At 64.2% G+C, this 22,464-nt stretch overlaps 1 protein-coding gene across 12 annotated transcripts; it reads left to right on the top strand.

Moving 5' to 3' along the window:
- The first annotated feature begins 1,222 nt into the window (after positions 1 to 1,222).
- TNK2 (tyrosine kinase non receptor 2) lies at positions 1,223 to 22,391 on the top strand. 12 transcript variants are annotated; one of them, XM_038146567.1, is made up of 18 exons: positions 1,223 to 2,092; positions 7,090 to 7,331; positions 7,472 to 7,763; positions 11,325 to 11,502; positions 11,624 to 11,694; positions 12,917 to 13,129; positions 13,220 to 13,372; positions 13,572 to 13,849; positions 13,925 to 14,051; positions 14,143 to 14,289; positions 14,639 to 14,733; positions 17,507 to 17,701; positions 19,129 to 19,220; positions 19,679 to 19,723; positions 19,940 to 21,255; positions 21,673 to 21,768; positions 21,858 to 21,985; positions 22,092 to 22,391. In XM_038146567.1, the coding sequence occupies exons 2-18, from the start codon at positions 7,138 to 7,140 to the stop codon at positions 22,096 to 22,098; spliced, it is 3,627 nt and encodes a 1,208-aa protein (XP_038002495.1). In that variant the 5' UTR covers positions 1,223 to 2,092; positions 7,090 to 7,137; the 3' UTR covers positions 22,099 to 22,391. The 12 variants fall into 12 exon arrangements, with proteins under 12 accessions (XP_038002495.1, XP_038002501.1, XP_038002507.1 ...); XM_038146579.1 differs by lacking the exons at positions 7,090 to 7,331; positions 7,472 to 7,763 and adding an exon at positions 4,452 to 4,569 and having other exon boundaries at positions 1,967 to 2,092; XM_038146574.1 differs by lacking the exon at positions 7,090 to 7,331 and having other exon boundaries at positions 1,979 to 2,092.
- The last annotated feature ends 73 nt before the right edge of the window (positions 22,392 to 22,464 follow it).

The raw sequence follows: 22,464 nt of genomic DNA on the forward strand, positions 1-22,464 counted from the left end.
GAGGGAGGCTGTTGTCCTGTTCCATCAGGGCTGCTGTGTAGCAGCTCCAGTATCACTTGGTTGATGTGCAGCAGCAAATCTGAACTTCACAGTGCTGCTCCGCTGAGTCCTGCCTTATCACAGACAACTGAAGTAAGGACTCTGGTAATGAGGTGGAGGAGCACAACTGTATGCAAACCCCCAGCCCTCCCCCTCCTTTCACGTCCTACTTCCTGCCTCTCCATCATGGCGTTGACTCTGAAAAGCCTGTGCTGTATGGAAGAAGGATGAAATGTCAAGTTTCCCCTGGCCATGGCCTTGCAGGTCTCTGCTGTTGAGAAGGTGGCTGGAGGAGCCTGTGGGTGGCTTTGTCCCAGGAAGCCAGCACTTGCTCCTGCCTTGTTCCTACCCCTCATCATCCTGGAGGAGCAGCCTCCTCAGGGGAGACTGCATGGATTTGGGGCTCTGCATTTAAATAAGTTCAGTTTCTCTCTGCTGTCCTCCCCCATCCCTCATGCGGGTCTCACCTTCTGCTTTTCAAACGCCACATCCCTAGAAGTCGCGCTATTTAGATGAGCGGCAGCTTCTCCAGGATCCCAGCTCGCGCTTTATGGGCTGTCCCGGCATAGCCCTGGTCCCTCCTCTTCCCCCGGGGATGATTTACTTGTTGGAAGGACGTCGTTTTCCGCAGCTCCTGCCCGCGCCTGGCAGGGCTCTCTCCCTGCGGTAACTCTGCGAAGTGTCCCGAGAGGCCGGGCCGGGGCTGCGGGAGCCCTGCTGCGGTCGGGCAGCGCCAGCCCCGCCGGGGCAGAGGGAACGGGGAACAGCCCCTTCCAACTCACCTGGGAGCAGGGATTTTGGCAGCGCAGGGCAGCCCGCGTCCCCGGTGCAGCGGATCGGTCCCGGGGCCTGGCGCTGCTCCGCGGTGAGTCTGTCCGTGCGTCCCTCCCCGTGCTCGTCCATCCATCCATCCGCTTGTCCGTCTGTCCGTCCTCACCCCCGCCGTTACGTAAAGCGGCGGGGCGGCGCCTTTAAGAGCGGGGCCGGGGGCGGGTCGGGGGCCGTCCGGGCTCCCGGCGGCGGCGGCAGGAGGAGGCGGGGGGGCAGGAGGGGAGGAAGGGGTGGCGGAGCCGGAGCTCCGGGGGCGCGGCGCGGGGGGGCTTCCCCAGCGTGCGGGGCCGGGGTGGGGCCCGCACCGCGTGCACCATCCGGGGGCAGGGGGCGAGCGGGGCGCCGGGGGTGCCGGAGGGCGGGGGGTTGAGCCCGGCGGTGCCGGAGGGCGGCGGGGTGGCCCCGGGGGTGCAGGAGCAGGGCGGCTTCACTCGCGGCGTGCAGGAGGCGGGGCTGGGGGCGCTGCCCCGCGGCCAGGAGCTTGTGGCCGGCGGCGGGGAACCGAGGGGCGGCGGGGGGCCGGGCCGGTGGCACTGGGTGCCGCTGGGCGAGCGGACGAGCCTGCAGGAGTGGGGCGAGCGGCCCGGGCCCGTCACCGCCCTCGGCAGCCCCAAGCCGGGCGCGGAGCCGCGGCGGCCCCGGGAGCGGGGGGCGGCGCGGGCGCGGCGGCGGGCGCGGGGCGCGGAGGAGGCGGCGGCGGGCGGCAGCCCCGGGGCGCGGCGGGCGCGGGGCGCGGTGCGGGGCGTGCAGGAGCACGGCCCCAAGGTCCGGCAGGAGCAGGGCCTGGCCCGGCGGGCGCAGCAGGAGCGCGGCGGAGGGCGGCGGGACGCGGCGAGCCCCCCGGCCCGCGCCCGCTGGTGGGTGCGGCGGGGCCGGCAGGAGGAGGGAGAGGCCCGGGGCGGAGTGCAGGAGGAGGGCGAGCTCTACCCGGGGGAGCAGGAGCACCCCGGCGGCAACCCCGGCACGCGGACCCCGGCACACCGGCAGAGCCGCAGGAGGTCCGCCCGGGTGTGAGGCCGCACCCGGTGCCCGCTGCCCGGGGGTGATCCCAGCCGCGTCCCGGACGTCCCCGGCGTCGATCGTCGCACCCCGCCCCGGCAGGTGTGCGGGCCCGTCTCGCCTGGCATGCCGGCTGTCTGGAGTGCCGCCGTGCCCGTCCTCGCCCTCCGGTGACGCTGCAGACTCGGCGCAGGATGCGGTGGCAGCGGCGGTGAGCGCAGAGGTAAGGAACGAGGCGCGACCCCATGGTTGGGGGTGCTGCGAGGGGCAGGGGTGTTCAGGGCTTGGCACTGTGCTGCTGCCCGGTTGACAGCTGAGTGTGCCGGTGTGTTGGCACCGTGCCCCGCACTGCTGTGAGCTGCGGTGCTTCCCTCGTGCCCAAGCGCTGCGGGACTGCTCGATCCCAGCCGGCAGCAGGCCCGACCTCCTGCTCCAGCTGCCAGGGCAGAGCAGGCAGCAGGGTCTGGTGTGAGTGGGTGCCTGGTGCCCTTGAACTCTCCTAAACCACAGCGGAAGCTGGGGGAAGATTTTTTTTTTTCCTGGAGAAAAGGCAGCTTTGCGCTTCCTCTTCCCTGGGCTCGTGGGAGCTGTGGCACTGAACAGAGGATCCTTGTCCTCCGGGGCCAGCCCCGTGCCTCGGGGTGTTGTACTGCGGCCGAAACCCCGAGCAGCAGTGAGGTGCCGGGAGCCTCTGACCTCTGGCCCAGCATGCAGCATCATGGCTGTGTCCAGCCGTGTTGTGGCAAATTTTCTCTGAACAGTCCAGGACCAGTTGAACTTTTGGTCTTTGTTGGTTTTGCTTTTTTAAATAAAAGTTTTAATTTAAACTTGGAAAGGTGGTGCTGACAGTCCAGACAAGGATCTCACCATGCCAGGCAAATCCTGCTCAGCTTCTCACAGCATGATTAGACCCCTTGCCCACGCTGAAGCAGCAGTTGGGAAGGAGGTTTGGACGTGGCCAGAGGAGCCCAGGCAGGGACAGTGTCTCTGGCAGCAGTGCTGGGGCTGGGCTGTCTGGGCAGGACAGGCTGGGGCAGAGCCTGGCGCTGGCACTTCCCCACACCCTCAGCTCCCTGGGGCCACTTGGTGCAGCGGGTACACCGGGGTGTCCCGGTGCTGCTGGGCACCGGCACCGGCCCAACACCTTGCAAAGGGTGTCCCTCTTGCCAGATGCTGTGGGCTCTGGAGGTTGTGCATTCCCCCTCTTACTCAGCCGTTCATTGAGCTGGCTCAGGGAAAAGCTTTCAACAGCATTTTTGGACTGTGGGCTTTGCAAAAGTCTCCTAAAAACAGAACCTGCCTCGTGAAGTGTCTTTAAGCGGGTCTGTGCTACCAGGCACCTCTTTAGGGAGAGGGTCCAGGACAGACCAGCTGCAGCCCTGCTCCCACTGCCAGCCCTGAGCCCACAGGTGCCCGCATGGAGTGGGGGGGGTAGAAGCAGCTTCCGCATCCCCCGTTGGGCCGCGCCGAGGCCTGGGGGTGCGGGGTGGGAGCTGTGCAACCTGTTACCAGCCCCTGGAGCTACCGGAGCCTCCTTAGCCAGGTATTTGTTAGAGCAGGGTGGGGTGTAGCAGGTATGGCTGGGGGGGCTAGCAGTGCCTTCCTCCTCCTCGGGCAGCTGCCAGCCTGCTGTCCCACTGTGACTCAGCCTCCCTGGGGCAAGGGGGGGCACCTCATAAGCAGAGGAGCAGCCCCCGCAGGACCATGAACTACTGTGAGTTTGTAGGTGAGCCCTGTCCTAACCGTCGGCAGGCTAGACTTGACATGGTGCCTCAGTTTCCCCCGAGAAGTCCCATCCTGCCCGTGGAGCCACCTGTGTTTTGACTCTAGTTGTGTCCGTGAGGGATGATAGCTGTCAAGGGTAAAAAGCATTCTGGGGGGCATTGCCCACTTGTATGGGTTTTGAGGGACAGGAAGAGGCTCTGCTTCATACACAGACCGTGACAGGATTGGAAGACTTAGGAGAAAGTCTTGTTCCATCCCTTTGCTGAGCAGCCCTGGGGGAGGGCCACTGCTCCCACTGCAGCCTGGCTAATTAGGGTGCTGTCAGTTAGTGCTAATGACTGGCAAATACTGAATGGTCTGGCTAGGATGCTGTGCTGCTCTGGTGCTGGGAAGCTGCGGTGATTGAGCCTTCATTTCCTCCTTCCAGCTCTAGGGGTCCCAGCTCGCCTGCTCCCAGCCCAAAGGGGACATGCTGTTGTGTGGATGTGGCTTTGTGCCAATCTGGCCTGAGACCTGACAAACTCATTTTGTGCGAGCTGCAGCCTGGCCCAAGGACACATCCTGTACTGGGGTGGACATGGGGGTACTGCTGGCAGCACCCCAGGGGTGGAGGGACAGGCTGGACCAGAGCTCAGGGTGCATCCTGGTGCCCCCCTTCCCTGGCAGGTCTGGGGGCAAAGCTCTCCTGGGGGTGGGTCTACAAAGGCTCTTCCAACTGCCTTGGCAGAGCGGGTCATGACTCTGGATGCAGAGACATTTCCCATACCTTAACCCCCAGGAAGTCTGGAGTGTCTGGGGTGGACAGATGGGGGTGCCAGGCAGGGATGCTCATTTTGAGTTCTTCCACTCTGCCCCAGGGGGACCCCGTGACCAGTGTCACTTGAGCCCTGATGTTTTGCCTCACACACTGCCTGGTTCTCTGCGACACGGGCTGGCACTGCTAAGGGATCCCCACAGTGCTGTCCTGTGACCCAGGTGAGATCAGTGTGGGGGGCTGGCAGGCACAGTGCGGGGTTCCGGCAGGCACAAACCAGCCTTGCATTCGGGGCAGGGTGACAGGGTCCCTACAGTGGCAGTGACACCAGGGCTCAGTGATGCCAAGCCTGCTGCCCTCTCCAGCTCCCCAGCAATGAGGGTGCCAGGGACTGTTGCTTTGTGTATTTGTCCCCCAAAACACTGCACTGTGACCCTGCCTTGGGGGGGAGAGCTTGGGGTTGAGGTGAGGATCAGTTACTGGGTCAGCAATTGCTGCCCATGCCAGCGAGCTGGGAGGTGCAAGACAAGCTAGGCCCGCCCCAGCTCGACCTGCGGAGGGGATTTAGCAGAGGAAAGAGGCTTAGGGAGGGGATTGGGGCTGTGCTGGGATGGGGGGGCTCCCCCTCGTGCCTCTGTCTTTCCTTCCCACACATCCACTGCTGCAGGCAGGGGCTCAGAGCAGGGGACGCTCTGTGCTGGGGGACAGGGTCAGGCCATGGGGCCAGGCTCTGGGAGCCCAGAGATGGCAGCGAGGAGGAACCTGGCACCTCGGCCTCCCCGGCCACCCCTGCCACAGGGGTCACCAGCCCTCCGTGCTGGCCCCCCAAGACCTCCTGCTTGCTCCATCCAGCCAACTAAGCAGCATCAGGTGCCAGCACCAAGGGAGGTAAAGCACCCATTGATGTGGGGATACGTGGGGTGGCACGGTCCAGCAAGGGGTTGGGGACGGTCCCTGGGGAGCTGGGTGGCAGCAGCATCCCACAGGTGGGCAGGATGCAGGCGGCAGCCCTGCCTCTGGTGGGAGCGGGGTGCGTTTGTACGCGTGGATATGTGTGTGTCTGCACACCTGCGCCGTGGCAGCCGGGCTGGGGAGTGTGTCACCACAATTTGGGGCCGCCCTCGGGGCCCTGCCAGGGCTGAACAAGCCAGCCCGGGGTGACGGTGCGGCTGCCCTGCTGCCGCCGCAGTCAGTGAGATCACTTCCAGGCGACACAGCTGCCAGGAAGGCGGCAGGAAGGTGGCAGGCGGGCTGTGACAGTGAGCAGGGTGATGTGATGGAGGTGAGTGGGGGACCCTGTCCCCCTCTGGGAGCTTGTTTTGGGGACCCCCCACTTTCTGGGGCCCTCAATGCAGGGTGGTGGGCATGGGGGATGCTGTGGCACTGGTCCCAGGAATGTCAGGCCAAGTGTGGTGTCCCAGAGGGCTGAGGAACGCCAGTGTCCCCACAGAGGGGAGGGACACCTTGTGTTTGGTGTTACTGTCACACCCTGGAGGGTAGAAGACAGTGCACCCCATCCAGTGGTTATCATTGTGATGGGACCCCCCTCAGGGTGGGAATTGCAGGGAGGTGAGTCAAGTCTAGCAGGGCACAAAGCCATTTGTCCCCTTGTACAGTACCTAATAATTTTGGTGGCAGTTAAGCCTGGGCAGGCCAGGACCCAACATGTGGGGGGGGGGGGGGGTGTGACCCAAATCCATGCCCAAGGCTGTGGGGACAGAGGCCGTCCCTACTCATCCCCACAGCATCGCCTTCGCTGGGCAGGTTGGTGAGGGTTTTGGGGTAGCACGGGCGGCTGGCTCCGGAGGGAAGGTGGCATAGCACGTGCATCAGTCACCGTCCGTGGCGTGCCAGCGCGGTGACGCCGGCGGGCCGTGCGCGGGGGCGGCTGCTGCTCCCACGCCGCAGGCCCGGCCCGCCTCGGCTGCGCGGCTGAGCTCACCTCCGTGGAATGGCAGGAGGAGTCGCCAAGGGGCTGTTCCCGCCCGGCCCCTCAGCCGGGGCAGATGCCCCCCGGGATTGGGGGTGTTTGTTTCTCTGGAGCAGAGAGAGGGGAAGGGGGGGCAGAACACGCTCTTGCCCCCTGCCTTGGCACGTTGACAGCCTGGTGTCGCTCCTTTGGCTCCGCCGGGTTCTCAGGGCTTGGGGGGGGGGGGAGCAGTGATGGGTCGTGGGGGTGCTTCTGGGGGTCAGAATGGGGCATCATCACCCTGTGGCGTTGGCATGAGGAGCAGACTGGTCCCTGGGCACTCTGCTGTGCCCCAAAGGACGAGCAGGTCACAGGGGTCTTTGAGGGGGCTGCAGCCCCACCCCTCTCACCCCCCGATTTCAGCCTGCTTGCGGCTGCGGTCCGGAGGCTGCGAGAGGGGCTGTGGCTGGGCAGCGCTGGGCTACGGGCCGGTCCCGATGTGCAGGTGTGGGGGTTCCCCATCCAGGGAGGTGGCTTCCTGCTGGGGGCTGTGCCAGCTGCGGCAGCGCCTGGCAGAGGTCTAGGAGACTCCCAGCCCCCTCCGAGGGGGTGGGGGGAGAGGATCGATCCTGGCGTGGCCTTCGGACCCCCATCCCAGCGGCACCCCCCGGGCCCTGGCTGCTGTGCCAGCCCTGCCGTGCCTGCGCCAACGCTGCCGGTCGCTGCGGAGCAGCCATCTTCCCGGTGCATCCCATCCCCCTCTGCCTGCGCAGGGAAGCGGGCGGGATGCTGGGGATACTGCCAGCGCCAGAGCCCCCCCATCCCTCTGCAGGTGCTTCCCTCCCCATCCTGCCTGCTGTAGAGCCCCGGCTGCTTGACGATGGTCCCCCCTCATCCTCCTCCTCCGCCTGGCTGCCTGGTGCACCGTGCCGGGGTGCGGGCAGAAGGGGGCTGCGAGCGCGGCGCTGGCGGCGATGCCACCACCTCTCCACTCAGGAGCCGGAGCAGGGACAGAAGGTGGGCGGTTGGGCTGCCGCGCCGGGAGGAAGACAGTGGTGTCAGGCTGGGATTGGGGTGAGGGCGAGCGCTCAAAGGGCTGCCCCCCTTCTCTTTTCCCTTTTCGTCTGCATCCCTCCATCCATCCTCCACCCCCCCAACCCCCACCATTGCCGTCGCGGTCACCTTCACCCTCTCGCTGTTTTCCGGAACTGCAGCAACTTTCTGCCATGTGATCCCAAACCCGGCTCCAGCCCTCGCCGCCCCCAAGCAGACGCGGGCGTCTCCGCAGAGCCCCCCACTCGCCGCTGCGCCGCAGCCGCCGCCTCAGCCATGGGCGAAAGATGCGACTACCAGCGCTTGAGCAGCGCCGAGGAGGAGGAGGAAATGCACGGCCCCCTGCCCCACAGCTTCTCGGACAGCACCGGGCAGCGGGCCCTGCGGCTGGGCAGCAGGCGCCCCACGCCGCCCCCCCGGCAGGACATCGCCCCGGGCATGCCGTGCCGGCGGGTCAGTGGGGGGAATCGGTAGAGGGGAGCAGCGGGGGCACCTGGCTGAGCTTGATGGCCCCACGATGGGCATGGGTTGGCAGCTGACATGGAGCACAGGGGGTCCCTGCATGGCATCTCCCGTCCGCAATGTGCTGTACCCCGCCAGCATCCGGGGCAGCATGAAACCCCCCCACACCCTTGCACGGCTGTGCTCGCATCCTGACCCACGGGAGGGGGGCTACCTGCTGCTTCTTGCTGGGGAAACTGAGGCATGGGGGAATGTTGTGAGGCAGTGAGGCTCAGCTAAGCCTAGCACAGCTCGTGGAGGGGGGGGCACGGTGCCCAGCACAGGATGCCGTCCCCCAGCTGCAGCGCTGCAACCAGACGGTGGCCCTGCAGGCTGCCATCCCCACAATGGAGTGTCTCTGGGGGATGTCAGGCTTTGCATGGATGCGGGGAATGTCGGTGCAGGGGGCTTGAGGTATAGGACAGGTATTGTGGTTTCATTAGGGACAGATGTAATGGGGGAGAGGGAAGGTGGGAGGACTAACCCCCCACGTGCCAGCTCGGACGGGTGTGTGCGCTGCCAGGCGAGCGCGGAGGCGACGAACGCGCCACAGCGGGGGTGGGCACCCACCGTGGGCGCGCAGGGGGCAGGCGGCTCCAGGTGCGCGCCTGGCGGAGGCGGGAGCGGGCCGGTGCCGGCGGCGGCGCCGCGGTGTTTGCGCACGTGCGGCCGGGCAGGGCGGCGGCCGGGGCTGCGCGGAGGGGACGCGCGTGGGGGGCGGCTGCGGTCGTGCAGGTGGCGGGAGGCGCGCGGGGGGATTGCTCCTGTGTGGTCCCGGGGTGCACGTGAGCGTCCTCACCGCGCACCGTGCATGAGCCCGGGTGCACGTAGGGTGCATCCCTGGCGCTGCAGGGATGGGCGTGCATGGCAGGGGCGGGCAGGGCACCACGGGCCGAGCAGCACCTGTGCGGCGGGTCTAGGGGATTTGTGACTTCCCCACCTCAGGATGGGAGTTTGCTGGCAGGATGCCTCGCCCAACTCAGAGTCGAGGTTGGAGGATCGCTCCCCGTGCGTGTGGGTCCATCGCAGAGAGGGAAACTGAGGCACGGAACTTCCCCTGGCATGGTGGGCGAAGCTGGGTTCCCTTTTGGAAACCTGTACTCCCGGTGAGAGCACTGAGCTGGGCAGAGTCACCTGGGATCTGGGGGTGCAGGAGGCAGTGCGCTCGGTGCCAGTCCCGGTGAGTGCCATTTCTGCGTGATGAGGGTGATGCTCTGTCAAGGCAGGACACCCCCCACCCCCGGTGTCCCCTGAGCTGGGACGGGGGAAGCTGGCGCGTGGCAGAGGTTGGTGCCGAGGGCACTGTGCCCAGTTGTCCCCAGTCAATGGGCTTGTTGTGCCCGGTGCTTCTGCTGCTGGGTGCCAGCTGGGATCCTAGTAGCAGTGGAAGCCCCGGGGGAGACTCCTCCTGGGGATGCACTTAATTCCCTCTCAGCTGCCCCCGTGGAACAGCAATGGCCACGGTTTTGGGGGCCAGGCAGGCGGGGGCTGTGGCAAGAGGTTGCTGTGGGTCCTTCCTCTCTCACGCTGTGGCTGCCGGCGTGGCCAGCTGTTCTCCCTCGGGAGCCCGGGGCGGACAGCACTGCTGGGGTTGGGTGCCAGCCCCACCAGGGAAGGGGAGAAGGGGAGTGAACCCCAGGGTGCTGGTGGCGCCCCACGGCAGAGTCCCGTGGGGGCTGGCAGCTGGGCAGCGGATATGTTTGCCGAGCCAGAAACTCCCCCCGCAATGCCCATCGCCCTGGCATCATGCCTGTGGCCTCGGTTGGGGAGCAGAGAGCCGGATGTCTCTTCTGTCTCCCTCCCTGCTTCCTACGGGGGAAACTGAGGCCTGGGAGCGTTTCCCAAGGCCGGGGCGAGTTTCCATGGCAATGGGAGCGGGGGTCCGGGCTCCCAGCTGCCGGCAACCGCCGAACAAGGGAGAAAGCGGGACATTGATGGGAGCCCGGCCCCTTGGGCGCGCGTCCCAGCCCGGCTGAAAATAACCCTCCTGGGCAGCGCTGCGGGCAGGCGGCCGGGACCGAACCCCGCTGCCAGCGAGGGGTCCCCAGGAAGCGGCTCCAGCCAGGGGAGTGACCCCCAGCCCTGCCTGCCGCCACCCCCCGCCCCGGCCCCGTTGCGTTGGGGAAGGGGAGGGCCGGCCGGCCAGAGGATCGGGAGCCGGATGGAAGGAGGGGCAGAGCCACAGCCCGCGTCCGGCCGACGGACAGCCCGAGCCCCCTGCCCGCTGCAGGGGGGGTCTGCGGGGCGCTCGAGCCCAGGGGACATCTCTGTAGCGCAAATGAAGGGGCTGCGGGTGCCCCGGCTGCAGTGAGCGGGCTCCGCCGTGGGACGCCGGCACCGGGGAAGGGACATCAGCGGTGCCAGGGGCTGGCAGCCAGGCAGGATGCGACGCTTCCAGGCTTTGCACCGATCCTTCCCCTTCCTCACCCGCTTCCGCCTCTACCGAGTAAGTGCCGACCCTCGCCCCGTGCAGACCCTACGCTGGCCGTCCCCCGGCTCTGTCCCCGTCGCCTGCGGGTAGGGGAGCCGCAGCTCCCTTCGCCCCGCGTGGCCCTGCATGCCCCCATGCGCCCCCGTGCCCAGCTGCTCGCCGCGCCCGCCGTATTTTTAGCCCGGTGCCGAGGGTTGTAATTGCGGTGACGCGGCCGAGGGAGCCGAGCACGGCGGGTGAAGACGCCAGGGGCCATGTCGTCTCCCAGGGTAGAGGAGAGGATGGAGGGGGCTGCTGCGCTGTGGAGCTGGGATGGCGGGTCACAGCCTCCCACCCGCTCTCAACAGGAGGAGGCAGAGCCGAATCTCTTTGCAGAACGGTGGTGGTTAAAGTGGGGAAGGGCCGGGACAACAGGCAGGGATGGGGAGTCAGGGGGGAGGATGGGGCTCCAGCCCTTCTGCTCTGTGTCCTGGCGTGGCTGGGGGCTGACGCCAGCAGCACTGGGGTGTCCTGTACCTCAGTGCCGGAGCAACAGGACCCTCCAGAGGCCCAGATGTTCCTGTCTGCCCCCTTCCTGTGTCTGCCCAGTGAGGTGCCACCACCCATAGCAGAGGAGACCCATCGTGAGTCTGCACTACAGCTCAGCCAAGTGTGCGGGCATGCCAGAGGGACAGGGTGGCTGTCCCTGCTGGGGACAGCTGTCACCTCCCTGCTCAACCCTTCCAGCTGAGCAGAGAGAATTGGGCAGGCACATCTGTTCTGAGCTTCTGCCTCCTCCTGTGTCTTTGGCACTCCTGACCAGGGGATAGTCTGTGCTGGAATGGAGGAGTGGGCTAGTATTTCTGTGGGTAGGACAGGGCAGACTGGGGTGCCCTTCCTGTCTCTGGGGGTCCTGCTGGTTGGGGTGCCTTTCCTGGCCTCCTCCAGAGAGATGGTGACAGGCTCAGAAGATGACTCCACTAGTATCCCTCACAGCAGCACCCCAGCCTTGGTTCTGAGCTCCTCTGGGTGACTCCCCAGCGGGGATAGGGCAGAGGGGAGCAGAGCAGGTTTGCCCCTAACCCGATACTGTGTCCCAGCAGAGGCTGAGCTGTAGCATGCAGGCGGAGGAGGGCACGGACTGGCTGCTGGAGCTGCTCACCGAGCTGCAGCTGCAGCAGTACTTCCTGCGCATCCGAGACGAGCTCAACGTCACACGCCTCTCCCACTTTGAGTACGTCAAAAATGAGGATCTGGAGAAGATTGGCATGGGACGCCCCGGTGTGTACATCCCCCCCAAACCTCTCCCCTTGCCCCTGGCTGGATGTGCAGCATCTTTTGGGAAGCCCACAGAGCATATGGGGCTGGTTTGTGAGAGTCACTGTGTCCCTGTGTCCTGCAGGCCAGCGGCGGCTGTGGGAGGCAGTGAAGCGGAGGAAAGCCATGTGCAAGCGGAAATCCTGGATGAGCAAGGTAGGGATGGGAGAGGGACAGGTGTGGCAGAGAAACTGAGGCAGACAGGAAGATCTGGATCCCTCCCTATACCCTTTCAGGGTGCCTGGCTCCCCCACGTTCCTGGAGGGTGCCAGGGAAATGGGCAGAAGCCCCTGCCACCCATGCCCCGTCTGTGGTGTGACCCTGCCACTGTGCACCTCAGTCCCCCTCAGGCTCCTGGGTCACTTCCCATCAAAGGATAGCCCTGCTACCCCAGCACTTGGGCAGTTCATTCTCCTCATGTTATTTGCCTCTTTGTCAGGAAACTTGTTTGCAGCGAGTGAACCAGAGAGCCTTGCTCCAGACAGCTCTGTGGGCAGCAGTGGTGCCCAGGACACTGCCCACCCTGCTGCCTCACAGCGAGGAGGCAAAGCCTTGTACCTGCAGGCTGGGACACACTGTGACAGGGCACCTTGGGATGCTCACATATGTCCTGATACCATCCCATCCAAAGCTGGTACTGCTGGCACCCTATGGCACCTGGCACCCCAGAAGCTCAGAGTTTGGCAGAGCCCAGTTTGCCAGCTGGGCACTGGGCCATGGCCTCTCCCCTGCATGACTTGTCTGTGCTGGGACATGATGAGGATGGGCTTTTAATAGAAGGCTACTTCTATTAAAGAACAAATAGCAGAAATGCCACCTCCCACCCCAGACACATGCTGGGCCCAGCCCCCGCGCACCCTGCCTCAAGACTGGGATGGACCCTGTTCCATGGGGCACATCATCCATTCCAGCTGAGGGAGATGGAAAGAGGGCCCATCCCTTCTGAGTGCTGGTAGCCAGCACGCATTGCAAAGCCCACGTCGCTGCAGGGATGTGTCACCAGGCTCAGCCCAAGCTGGAGGTTTCCCTTGGCTTTGTGCCCAGGCACATTGTGTGGCCTCAGCCTGGCCAAGGAGTGCCCAGGGCTCTCTGGCTACCAGCCTGGTTTGCTGTGACTGCTGGGGAACTGCTGCAGAGCTGCTGCAAGACAAGCAAGCTCTTCCCTCCATGGGAATCACAGCTCAGTGTGCTGGCAGCAGGAGGAATGGAGCCCTCTCCCACAGCCAGCCTTCTCTGGGTTATGGGCCCAGTTATGGGTCATCACTAGGTTCCAGCGTGTACAGCTGAGGCAAGGAGTTGTGCCAGAACTTCTCACTTACAGACCCAAGGGCCTGGGGTATTTCCATGCCCATGTTTCACCTTCCTCCATGTCCCACAGGTGTTCAGTGGGAAGCGCCCAGAGTCGGAGCTGCCACCCCAGCCCCAGAGTACCTTCCGCAAGCCTCCCACACCACCACCCCCTGAAGCTGGGGGCCAGCACTCCCTCACCTGCCTCGTGCGGGAGCGGGACCTCTCAATCTTTGAGAAGCTGGGTGACGGCTCCTTTGGTGTTGTGCGTCGCGGCGAGTGGTGCACACCTGCTGGCAAGACGGTGAGGGGCTGCTCTGGGGGGGTGGGGAGCCAGGCAGTGGGACCACGCACGGGGAAGACGCTTCGGAACTCATCCCTGCTTTGGCCATAGCTGAATGTGGCAGTGAAGTGCCTCAAGACAGATGTGCTGAGCCAGCCGGAGGCGCTGGATGACTTCATCCGGGAGGTGAATGCCATGCACTCCCTGGACCACAGGAACCTCATCCGCCTGTATGGTGTGGTGCTCTCCCACCCCATGAAGATGGTGAGTGGGGGGGATGGGCCCCACCCCAATGACACCCCTCTGGGGAGGAGGTCCCACATGATGGCATGAGCCAAGCCAGGCTGGGTCTGTACCCCAAGCCCTCTGCTGGCATCCCCAGTGGGGCATAAGAAGGCTGGAAACCAGCCCAGCCAGGGTGGCCTTGGGCTGACCTGCTTGCTGTCCTCATCCCATGGCCCAGGTGACAGAGCTGGCCCCACTGGGCTCCCTCCTGGACCGCCTGCGGAAGAACCAGGGCCATTTCCTCATCTCCACACTGTGCCAGTATGCCATCCAAGTGGCCAAGGGCATGGCCTACCTGGAGTCCAAGCGCTTCATCCACCGCGACCTGGCTGCCCGCAACATCCTGCTGGCCTCCAATGAGCTCGTCAAGATTGGGGACTTCGGTCTGATGCGGGCACTGCCCAAAAATGATGATCACTACGTGATGCAGGAGCATCGCAAGGTCCCCTTTGCCTGGTGAGCCTTGGGGAGGGGGAGACCTGGAGGTGCAGCACCCGTGGCCTTCTGATGCTCATGTCTTTCCCCCTGTAGGTGTGCTCCTGAGAGCCTGAAGACACGCACCTTCTCCCACGCCAGTGACACCTGGATGTTCGGAGTGACCCTCTGGGAGATGTTCACTTATGGTCAGGAGCCTTGGATTGGCCTCAATGGCAGCCAGGTAGGTGTACAGCAGGGACCTGCCCCCTCACCTCACCCTGCTGGTGCTGAGTGGGATCTGGGACTCCCTGACAGCACACCCTGTCCAACAGATCCTGCACAAGATAGACAAGGAGGGTGAGCGGCTGCCACGGCCTGAGGACTGTCCCCAGGACATCTACAACGTCATGTTGCAGTGCTGGGCACACAAGCCCGAGGACCGACCCACCTTCGTGGCCTTGCGAGACTTCTTGGTGGAGGTGGGTGAGCAGGGAGGGGGACGGGAGCCCCAACACCCTATGCTGCCAGCTCTGCTCAAGCAGATAGAGCTAAGAATATTGCCAAGGCAGGAGGTGACATGGGGAGCTCAGGCCAGGCAGCCCTGCAGGCTGGGAGGTGGAGGGTGGTGACATGGTCACAGCAGGAAGCACCTGGTTTCTACCTTGCCGTCACACACCCCAGGGATGTGACAGCTGAGGAGGGGCTAGTGGTGATGCTGTCTCTTACCTATTTTTGGGGCCTCCCTGCTCTCCTTGGGGCTGGGCCTGGCCTCAGAAGAGGATGGACACGAGGGGCTGCATCCCCTGTTCTCACCCACTTCTCCCCCAGGCTCAGCCCACTGACATGAGAGCGCTGCAGGACTTTGAGGAACCCGACAAGCTGCACATCCAGATGAACGACATCATCACGGTCATTGAGGGCAGGTACTGCATGGGAGGGTGGCAGGTGTTGTAGAGGGGGATGCACTGTCTGCCAGCCTGCAGTGGGGTAGGGAATGGGGAGACTGAGCCCTGGCAGAGCTGTGGGAAGCAGGGAGGGGAAGGGGTGGCTCTGTCCGCAGCACACCTGGCCGTGTACCCCGCGGGTGGGCAGAGCTGGTGTTTGTGGTTTCCCGGGCAGCACAGCATCGTGGGCCCACCCCGGTGTGGGGGGCACAGCCCTGCCCACACTGCCCACAGTCCTGCCCAAGCCATCCCTGCTGACTCACCCCACTGTGCCCGTGGGTTTGTCCAGGGAAACTGCACACCCCAGGACCACTCCCTGCTGATAGTGGTGGGGACATGCTGCCAGCACCCGGAGACTGCTACTGTCATCGGGCTGGGAGAGGCACCGTGGGGCTTGGTACGATGCTGGCAGAACCCAACCCGCTGTGCTGTGGGCTCCTTGGTCCCTGCTGACCATGCCAGGGCACAGCCACCCCTCCACTGCCCCAGGGACCTGGGACTGGAATAGGGGGCCCTTTTGTCCCTGCATCCCTATCCCAGGATGGTCACCTTCCAGCTGGGGGAGAGTGGGGACCTCCCAAAGGAGTTCGGTGTGCCCGCACTAGAGCCGGCCTCCCAACCCCGAGGGGAGGAGGAGGGTTCTGTCCCCGTCCCTCCCTGTCCCCCGCCCCGGGCTGGCTCCCGCGGTTAGTCACAGCCCGGGGTGAATCAGGCCGGGTTTGTGTGTCTGCAGGGACCGGCTGCTCCCGGTCCGCCGCCGCGGGGATGACTCTCGCCCAGGGTCTGGCGGTTTAATTGCAGGGAGGGAAGGGGAGGGGAAGCAGCGTCGGCGGAGGGAGGGAAGGAGCGGCGGAGGGCGGTGCGGCAGTGCCAGAGCGCCTGCATCGTCCCTGCCGCCGCATCGCGGCCGGGCGGCGGGTCCGCGCCCCCCGCCCCACCGCCGGCCCCAGGTGAGCCGCGGAGGGAAGGATAGAGCGGGAAGAGAGGCCGGAGGGTGCCCGTCGGTCGGGAATTGCCGGGAGTGGAGTACAGCCGGGGCGTAGCTTGCCCTGCCTCAGTTTCCCCGAGGAACGCCGGTCCTTGGTGACCCTCGGTGGGTAGGTTTTGGGGGTGCGGGCTGAGGGCGCACGCGGTGGGTTCAGCAGCCGAGGGCTGGCGGAAGCCCCACCGATTGCCGGTACTCCCGGAGGGGAGTCCCCTCCCCGTGCCTCAGTTTCCCCGGCAGCAGGCACCCCTACCGCGCTGCTTGTGGGGATGCCCGGGCAGAAGTGGCGGGGGGAAGGGGGGTGGCCTCCTGCCGGGGGCTGCATCCGGCCCTGCCGAAGCCGCCCGGGGCACCGTAAACACCCCCCACCCCTTTTCAAGCCCCTGCCTGTCGTTCGGCGGGCGCCGGCTGTGCGTACGTGTGTGTGGGCAGGGGCAGGGACCTCCCTGAAAGCCCCCCGGGGACCCAGCCGCTCGTGGGAGGGGGCTGTCGCGGGGAGAGGAGCCAGGGCAGCACCGGAGCGGATTTGTGCCGGGGGTCCGAGCTCGGGTTCGGTGGGACCGAGGCTGGGAACAGGGAGAGTGGAGGGATGGCCCGGCTGCAGCATCCTTTCGTCGGGATGTGGCAGCGAGGGGCGTGGGGAGGGCGAATGGAGGGGACCTCCCGGGGAGGGGAGCTGTTCCCCCTCCTCCCTCAGCCTGCCGCGGTGGGGGAGGATGCCCGGTACCGGCTGGGCTCTGCCCGAGCTCTGCTGCGGGGTCCCCAGGCTGAGTAAGGCGGCTGGCTGGCGGCAGCGGGAAGGTAAACAGGAAAAGGGCTGAGCTGGTGGCCGAGGGTGACTCACAGGTGACTCCAGGAAACTGCGGGGCCCGTGCCAGCCTCACCAGGCTGGCACCCACACTGCCACTGCCCCCTGCCCACAGCACGCCCTGCCCATGGGGTGTGGAGGGCCTTGACAGGCAGGGGGGTAGCTTAGGGTCGGAGCCCCCCCACCATTTATTTGGCACAGTGCTGGGTGGGGTACACCACTTGGGATGCCTTTCCCTGCCCCATCCCTGTTCCCCCCACCAGTCCTTCTGGGTTAGGTGACCACCTCATTCCCCCCAGAAGTGGCTGTGTCCTGGGCAACTTCTTGGGGACATACTGGGGACCAGTACCCCAGGGTGGCCTGGGCCACTCAGGTGGCTCCAGGAATAGTGCCAGCCTAAGCCTGCCTTTTGCCCATCTTGCCCTGCCTGCACGAGCCTGCACAAGGCTCGTTGATAATGTAGGAAAGGAGAGCTGTGGGCTCCCCTTGCCTTATGGGGGGGGAGGAAGACCCCACAGTCCCCCATATGGGACCCTACAGTCCCCCATATGGGCCCCCCCATCAGACGCCAAGCGTGTTCCCTGTGCCATCCTTTAGTACATGGGGCACAGAGGGTTTGGTGACAAAGATCTTGGTGCAGGCATCACCCCAAGGCGCCTGTGTATCTTGAGGCAGCAAGGAGGAGGAAGGGGCATATCTTTTGGGACACAAGCATGGAGCTTTGTTCCCCACTACTTGCATTCCCTGCCCCTGGTGGTGCAGGGACCATGTGGGGTGGGAGCCAAAGTGTACTGCCAGTGTAGGGTTGGGATCCTGGGTACCCAGGGTCCGTTTCTGGTTGTGTCACCTCATGCCTTCGTGCACTTGGACAAGTCATCTTCCCTCCTCCCCATCACTGGGGCAGGCGCGTGTCAACCTCCCATCCCCTCATCAGTAACGAGGTCCTTTTTATTCCTTAGGGCCGAGAATTACTGGTGGCGGGGTCAGAATAAACGGACCCTAAAAGTGGGCCAATTTCCCCGAAACACGGTGACCTCGGTGGCAGGGCTGTCAGCCCACGACATCAGCCAGCCACTTAAAAACAGCTTCATCCACACAGGCCATGGAGACACCAACCCGCAGCACTGCTGGGGGTTTCCCGATAAAATTGATGAGTAAGAAACTTTTTGTCTTCTCTGCATCCTCTGCCTGCTCCCTCCCTTCTCTGCTGCCCACTGGGCTCGGGAGCAAGACGCGGCTTGGCTACTGCCCCCCTTTTCCCCATGAAGCATCTCTTTCTGCCCCCGCTGTGTTGGGAATGGTGGCTCTGGCTAGGGTCCTTGCAGCTGGACTAACTTCCTTGCCTCTTCCTACTAATGGGCTTAGGGGACGTGGGAGGCTGCTGTGCTTGTGGCTGTCCCACGGGGAAGACCCTTGTGGCTGTCCTGGAGCAGGGAGACATCAGTAAGCACCATCCCAGAGGTGGCCACATTACCCCAAAACATTTTTGGGGTGTCCCAGGGCTGCTAAATGTGCGTGGCTTGCAGCCTGTCCCCACGCTTCTAACAGCATGATTCTTTTTGAAAAGCAAAGCATGAAAAAAATCCACTGAAATGATTTTTTTCTCCACCCTGCTCTATCAGAAGACACCTGGCTGGACTGTGATGTGGGGAAGGGGGGCTGGGTGCTTGTGCTCCAGTGTCCCACATGCTCTCTACCAGGGGGTGTTGGTTGTGGGACAGTGAGCAGGAGCACCTTGGCAGGGAGCATGTGGGGGTCTCTCCCAGCACTGGGCTGGAGGGATGTGGGAGGTCATTGTGTGGGGGACAGGACAGGATTTCAAAAACTGGAAAGCTCCTGGTGGGTCGGGCCAGCTCCTACGCTAGGCTCAGTCCATCCCCTGGGATCACGATCCTGACTGCTGTTTGTTATCCCAGGCCTGGGACAGCTCTGCCGGTTCCCTCAGTCCCAGCCTGACCCCTGCACAGCACCCTGTGTCATGGGCTGTTCCGGCGGCCCTCGGAGGGCTGAACCGAGGCGCCGTGCACGCGGATCTGGCTCGTGCCCCGGCAGGCCTCCCCGCGCCCCACTGCGTGGGCACGGGCGCTGGGTACGTGCTGCCCGGGCTGCCGAGAACGCACCGAGCTCGGCACACGCCCAAGCCTTCGGGCTGCGCCGGCTCCCGCCGGCTCCCTGGCTTGCGACGGCTCGCCCGGGCCTCCCAGCACCCACCGGCACACGGTACCGGGGCATCCTGCCTCGGGCACAGCATCACCCTGGTGCTGGAGGGGCGTCCTGGGCACCACACGCTGCACAAGTGCCCTGCGCACAGTGCCCTGCTTGCAGTCCCCTGGGCACAGCGCAGGCAGCAGCCACAGATGCACGTGGAGCCGGAGAAGGGTGGGATGGTACTGGGATGGCACCAGGCTCTGTGCCGTAGCGCTGGAAGCCTCTGGGGTGTGTTGCCCCAGCACTCACAGGTATTTGCCAGGTGTGGTTGTGTGGTGGAGGAGCTGTGGGGTGTCCCAAGGCACAAGCCTGGTGAGCGAGGGGTCCCACGTGGCCCCTGCTGACTCCCAGGCACTCTCCTCTCTCCCCACAGGCTGTACCTGGGAAATCCCTTGGACCCTCCTGATATTTTAGGTGTGGACTCAAGTGCTGCCAGACCTACACAGCTTCCAGGGAGGGCTAAAAGTGAGTAGCTTTTCTCCTTCCTCCTGCCCATCAGCTGCGAGAAGCCTCCATCCCTGTACCCAGCTGCCAGGGTGATGGGCTGGATCCTCTCCTTTCTGTCTCTGCTGGCGCTTGCTTTTTGCAGAGCAGGGGGAGCTGGGGTGATGGGGCATGTTGTCACCTGGCCATACACCACTGCCAGCAGCATGGGCAGCTGGTGGCTCTGCCTGGCTGGACTCTGCCCTGCTCCCCTTTGTCCACGTCCCTTGTCCCCTCCTGGCCTCCCACAGCTGGGCTCCCCAGTGCGGGGGATCTCAGCAGAGCTGCCACGGAGAGGGAACTCAGGTGCTGTGCGTATGCCCCAGTTCCCCCCTGTGAAGGGGGACACAACAAAGCATGCACCCCATTAACAAGCACCCTTGCTGCCGCTTCTGTGTTCACCCTATGCTTCCTCTTCTCTTGGGTTCTGTCTTCTGCAGGGCAGCCTCCTCCACGCCCACCTCAGCCTACCGTCCTGCTCACCAGTAAGTTGGGCTTCTTTGAGTGCTGCTCTCCCTTCTTGATAGCCTCTTTCTTTTCTCTCTTACCTGGGTGGCCTGGGGCAGGTGCCCTAGTATGCCCTGGGAGCAAAGAGGGCTGAAATTAGGGGGTGGTTTGGGGGCTTGGAAATGCAGATGCCCCTTCTTGCACCCTAGGGATGGATGCTGGGACCCTCACCATCTCTCTTTGCCCCCTTCTAGAGCCTTGCTACGACCCAGTTAGTGAGGAGGAGGAGGGTCTGCCAGGGGGTCTCCGGAAGCTCTGCCTGAAGAAGCCAGGCACAGGGAAGGGCCTGCGACCGGTCAAGCCATCAGCACGAGTACCGGGCACCAAGGTGGGCGAGCGGCAACCCAGACGGCTAGCAAGCGAGGGGCCAGCGAGCAGCGAGGTGACTCTCATTGACTTCGGGGAGGAAATTCCCCAGGGTAGCCCCTCTCCGGTGGGAGAGCTGACAGCCCTATCATTAGCCGAGCTGGCCATGGAGGCCTTCTCTTTGCTGGACAAGACCCCACCACAGAGCCCCACGCGGGCTCTACCTCGGCCTCTCCACCCCACGCCGGTGGTGGACTGGGATGCCCGGCCCTTGCCCCCACCGCCTGCCTACGATGACGTGGCACAGGATGAGGACGATATTGAGGTCTGCTCTATCACCAGCCCCCCGAGCCGGCGGGGAAAGACCAACTATGGCTTTGTAGATGAGGGCGAGCGGGGACCGGCACTGGAGGACAACCTCTTCCTGCCCCCCAAGGAGACCAAACAGCCCAGCATGACACAGACCACCGAGCTCTTCGAGGAGCTGCAGCAGGAGTGCATGAAGAGGCTCAACGTCCCTCTGGGACCGGCTGCTCCAGCTGACGACAAGCCCCAGATCCCTCCCCGCGTCCCAATCCCGCCCCGGCCCCTTCGCCGCAATGAGCCTGGGCGCTGGTCAGGGGACCTCTCCCCAGCTTCGGGGGGCGAGGAAGACCGGCCGCCCCAGATCCCCCCACGGGACCCGCTGTCCCGGCCCACTTCCCGGACACCCAGCCCCATGGCTCTGCAGGTGGGCTCCCCTCAGCAACGTGCTGCCCTCTGCTCCTGCCTCTCCACCTCACCAGGGAAGCCCATGCCCACCACGCAGAGCTTCGCCCTCGACCCTAAGTATGCCACCCCCAAGGTCATCCAGGCGCAGGGCAAGGACTGCTCCAAGGGACCTTGCATCCTGCCCATCGTGAAGGATGGGCAGAAGGTCAGCAGCACCCACTACTACCTGCTGCCCGAGCGCCCTGCCTACCTGGACAAGTATGAGAAGTTTTTCAAGGAGGCTAAAAGCCCTGAGGAGGTGGCAGCGTCCCGCCAGGTCACCACAGCCACCGTCCGTCCCATGGTGCAGCAGCCATTGTCAGACTGCAAGGCCAACTTTTCCTCCAACAACAGCAACCCTGGGCCCAAGTGCCTGGTGAAAGCCTCCTGCAGCCTCCAGAAGATCGTTTATGATGGGCCAGATGTTTGCCGTCCTGCTGACAAGATCCGGCTGGTAAGTGTCATCCCCCAGCATCCATGAGACGTGGGCTTACATGGGCAAGAGCTTTCCCCACCCTGTGCCTCAGTTTCCATAAGTTCAACCCCAGGGGATTGGCTACAAGAAAGCCCCAGATGTTCAGGGGGACATAAATGTCACTGCAATGCCAAAATGGGAATTGAAGGCCGTGGGGAGGAGGAAGGTGGCTGCTGCTGTGGTCCCCTTGGTCTCTCTAGGCTGGGGATATTGTGGCCCACCCAGACCCAGGGGAGATTTAAGATCCCAGGGATGAGCATGATCCCAGCTCCAGGCTGATAGTACTCCCTGAAGACAAAACCAGGGATGTGGGCAGCCCCAGTGGTCTCCTGTTTCAGTCACAGGCTTCTTGCTGCCCAGGGTGGCAGCAGAGAGTGACCACAAGCTCCCCCCCAGGTGCAGGACATGGTGCATGGCGTGACCACCGAGGAATGCCAGGCAGCCCTTCAGAGCCATGGCTGGAGCATCCAACGGGCTGTCCAGTACCTGAAGGTACAGCACACCCCTGTTCCCTTGTCCCGGCTCCATCAAGAGTGGTGGCACCCCTGTCATCCCTCTGGCCATGCCCTGTCCCCTTGCAGGTGGAGCAGCTCTTCTGCCTGGGGCTGAAGTCCCGTGATGAGTGCCAGCAGGTGCTGGAGAAGTTCAACTGGAACCTGGCACAGGCCAGCTCCCACCTCCTCGGTCCCTACAGCGCCACCCGCCAGAAGTAGGGACATGGATGTTTTTGGGGGGGCAGTTCTCTATGCCACACTGCTCTGGGCAGACTGGCCCTATCACCCCTCCTGAGTTCATGTCCTGTCTTCTCCTTACAGGTGGTGACAGCGGGGACAGGGCGAGCTGTGTTGGATCCAGAGCAGGCATCTCGCCATGGGGCCAGTCCCACCGCCTCCACCCATACAACCTGCTGCAGGACTCTGGACTGAGCCCCCACTTGAGGGTGGAGTCACCCCAAAAGGGACCCTACCTTGTGCCACAGACTTTCCAGGGTTCTTGTGCCCTGGCCTTGGCAATGGGCTCCATCCCCTAGCTCTTTGTTGAATTGTTTTTGTAAAGAGAAATGTAATTTTAATATATATGTTATGTATATATATATAAAAATATTCTATGGAGAGGCTGAGGGTACCTATGGCCATCTCCCAGGTTTATCCCTACCCACACACAGGGACAGGCCACACATCCGTGGGT

The sequence above is a fragment of the Motacilla alba genome, chromosome 9, assembly GCF_015832195.1.
Source record: "Motacilla alba alba isolate MOTALB_02 chromosome 9, Motacilla_alba_V1.0_pri, whole genome shotgun sequence".
Taxonomy (NCBI): Eukaryota; Metazoa; Chordata; class Aves; order Passeriformes; family Motacillidae; genus Motacilla; species Motacilla alba.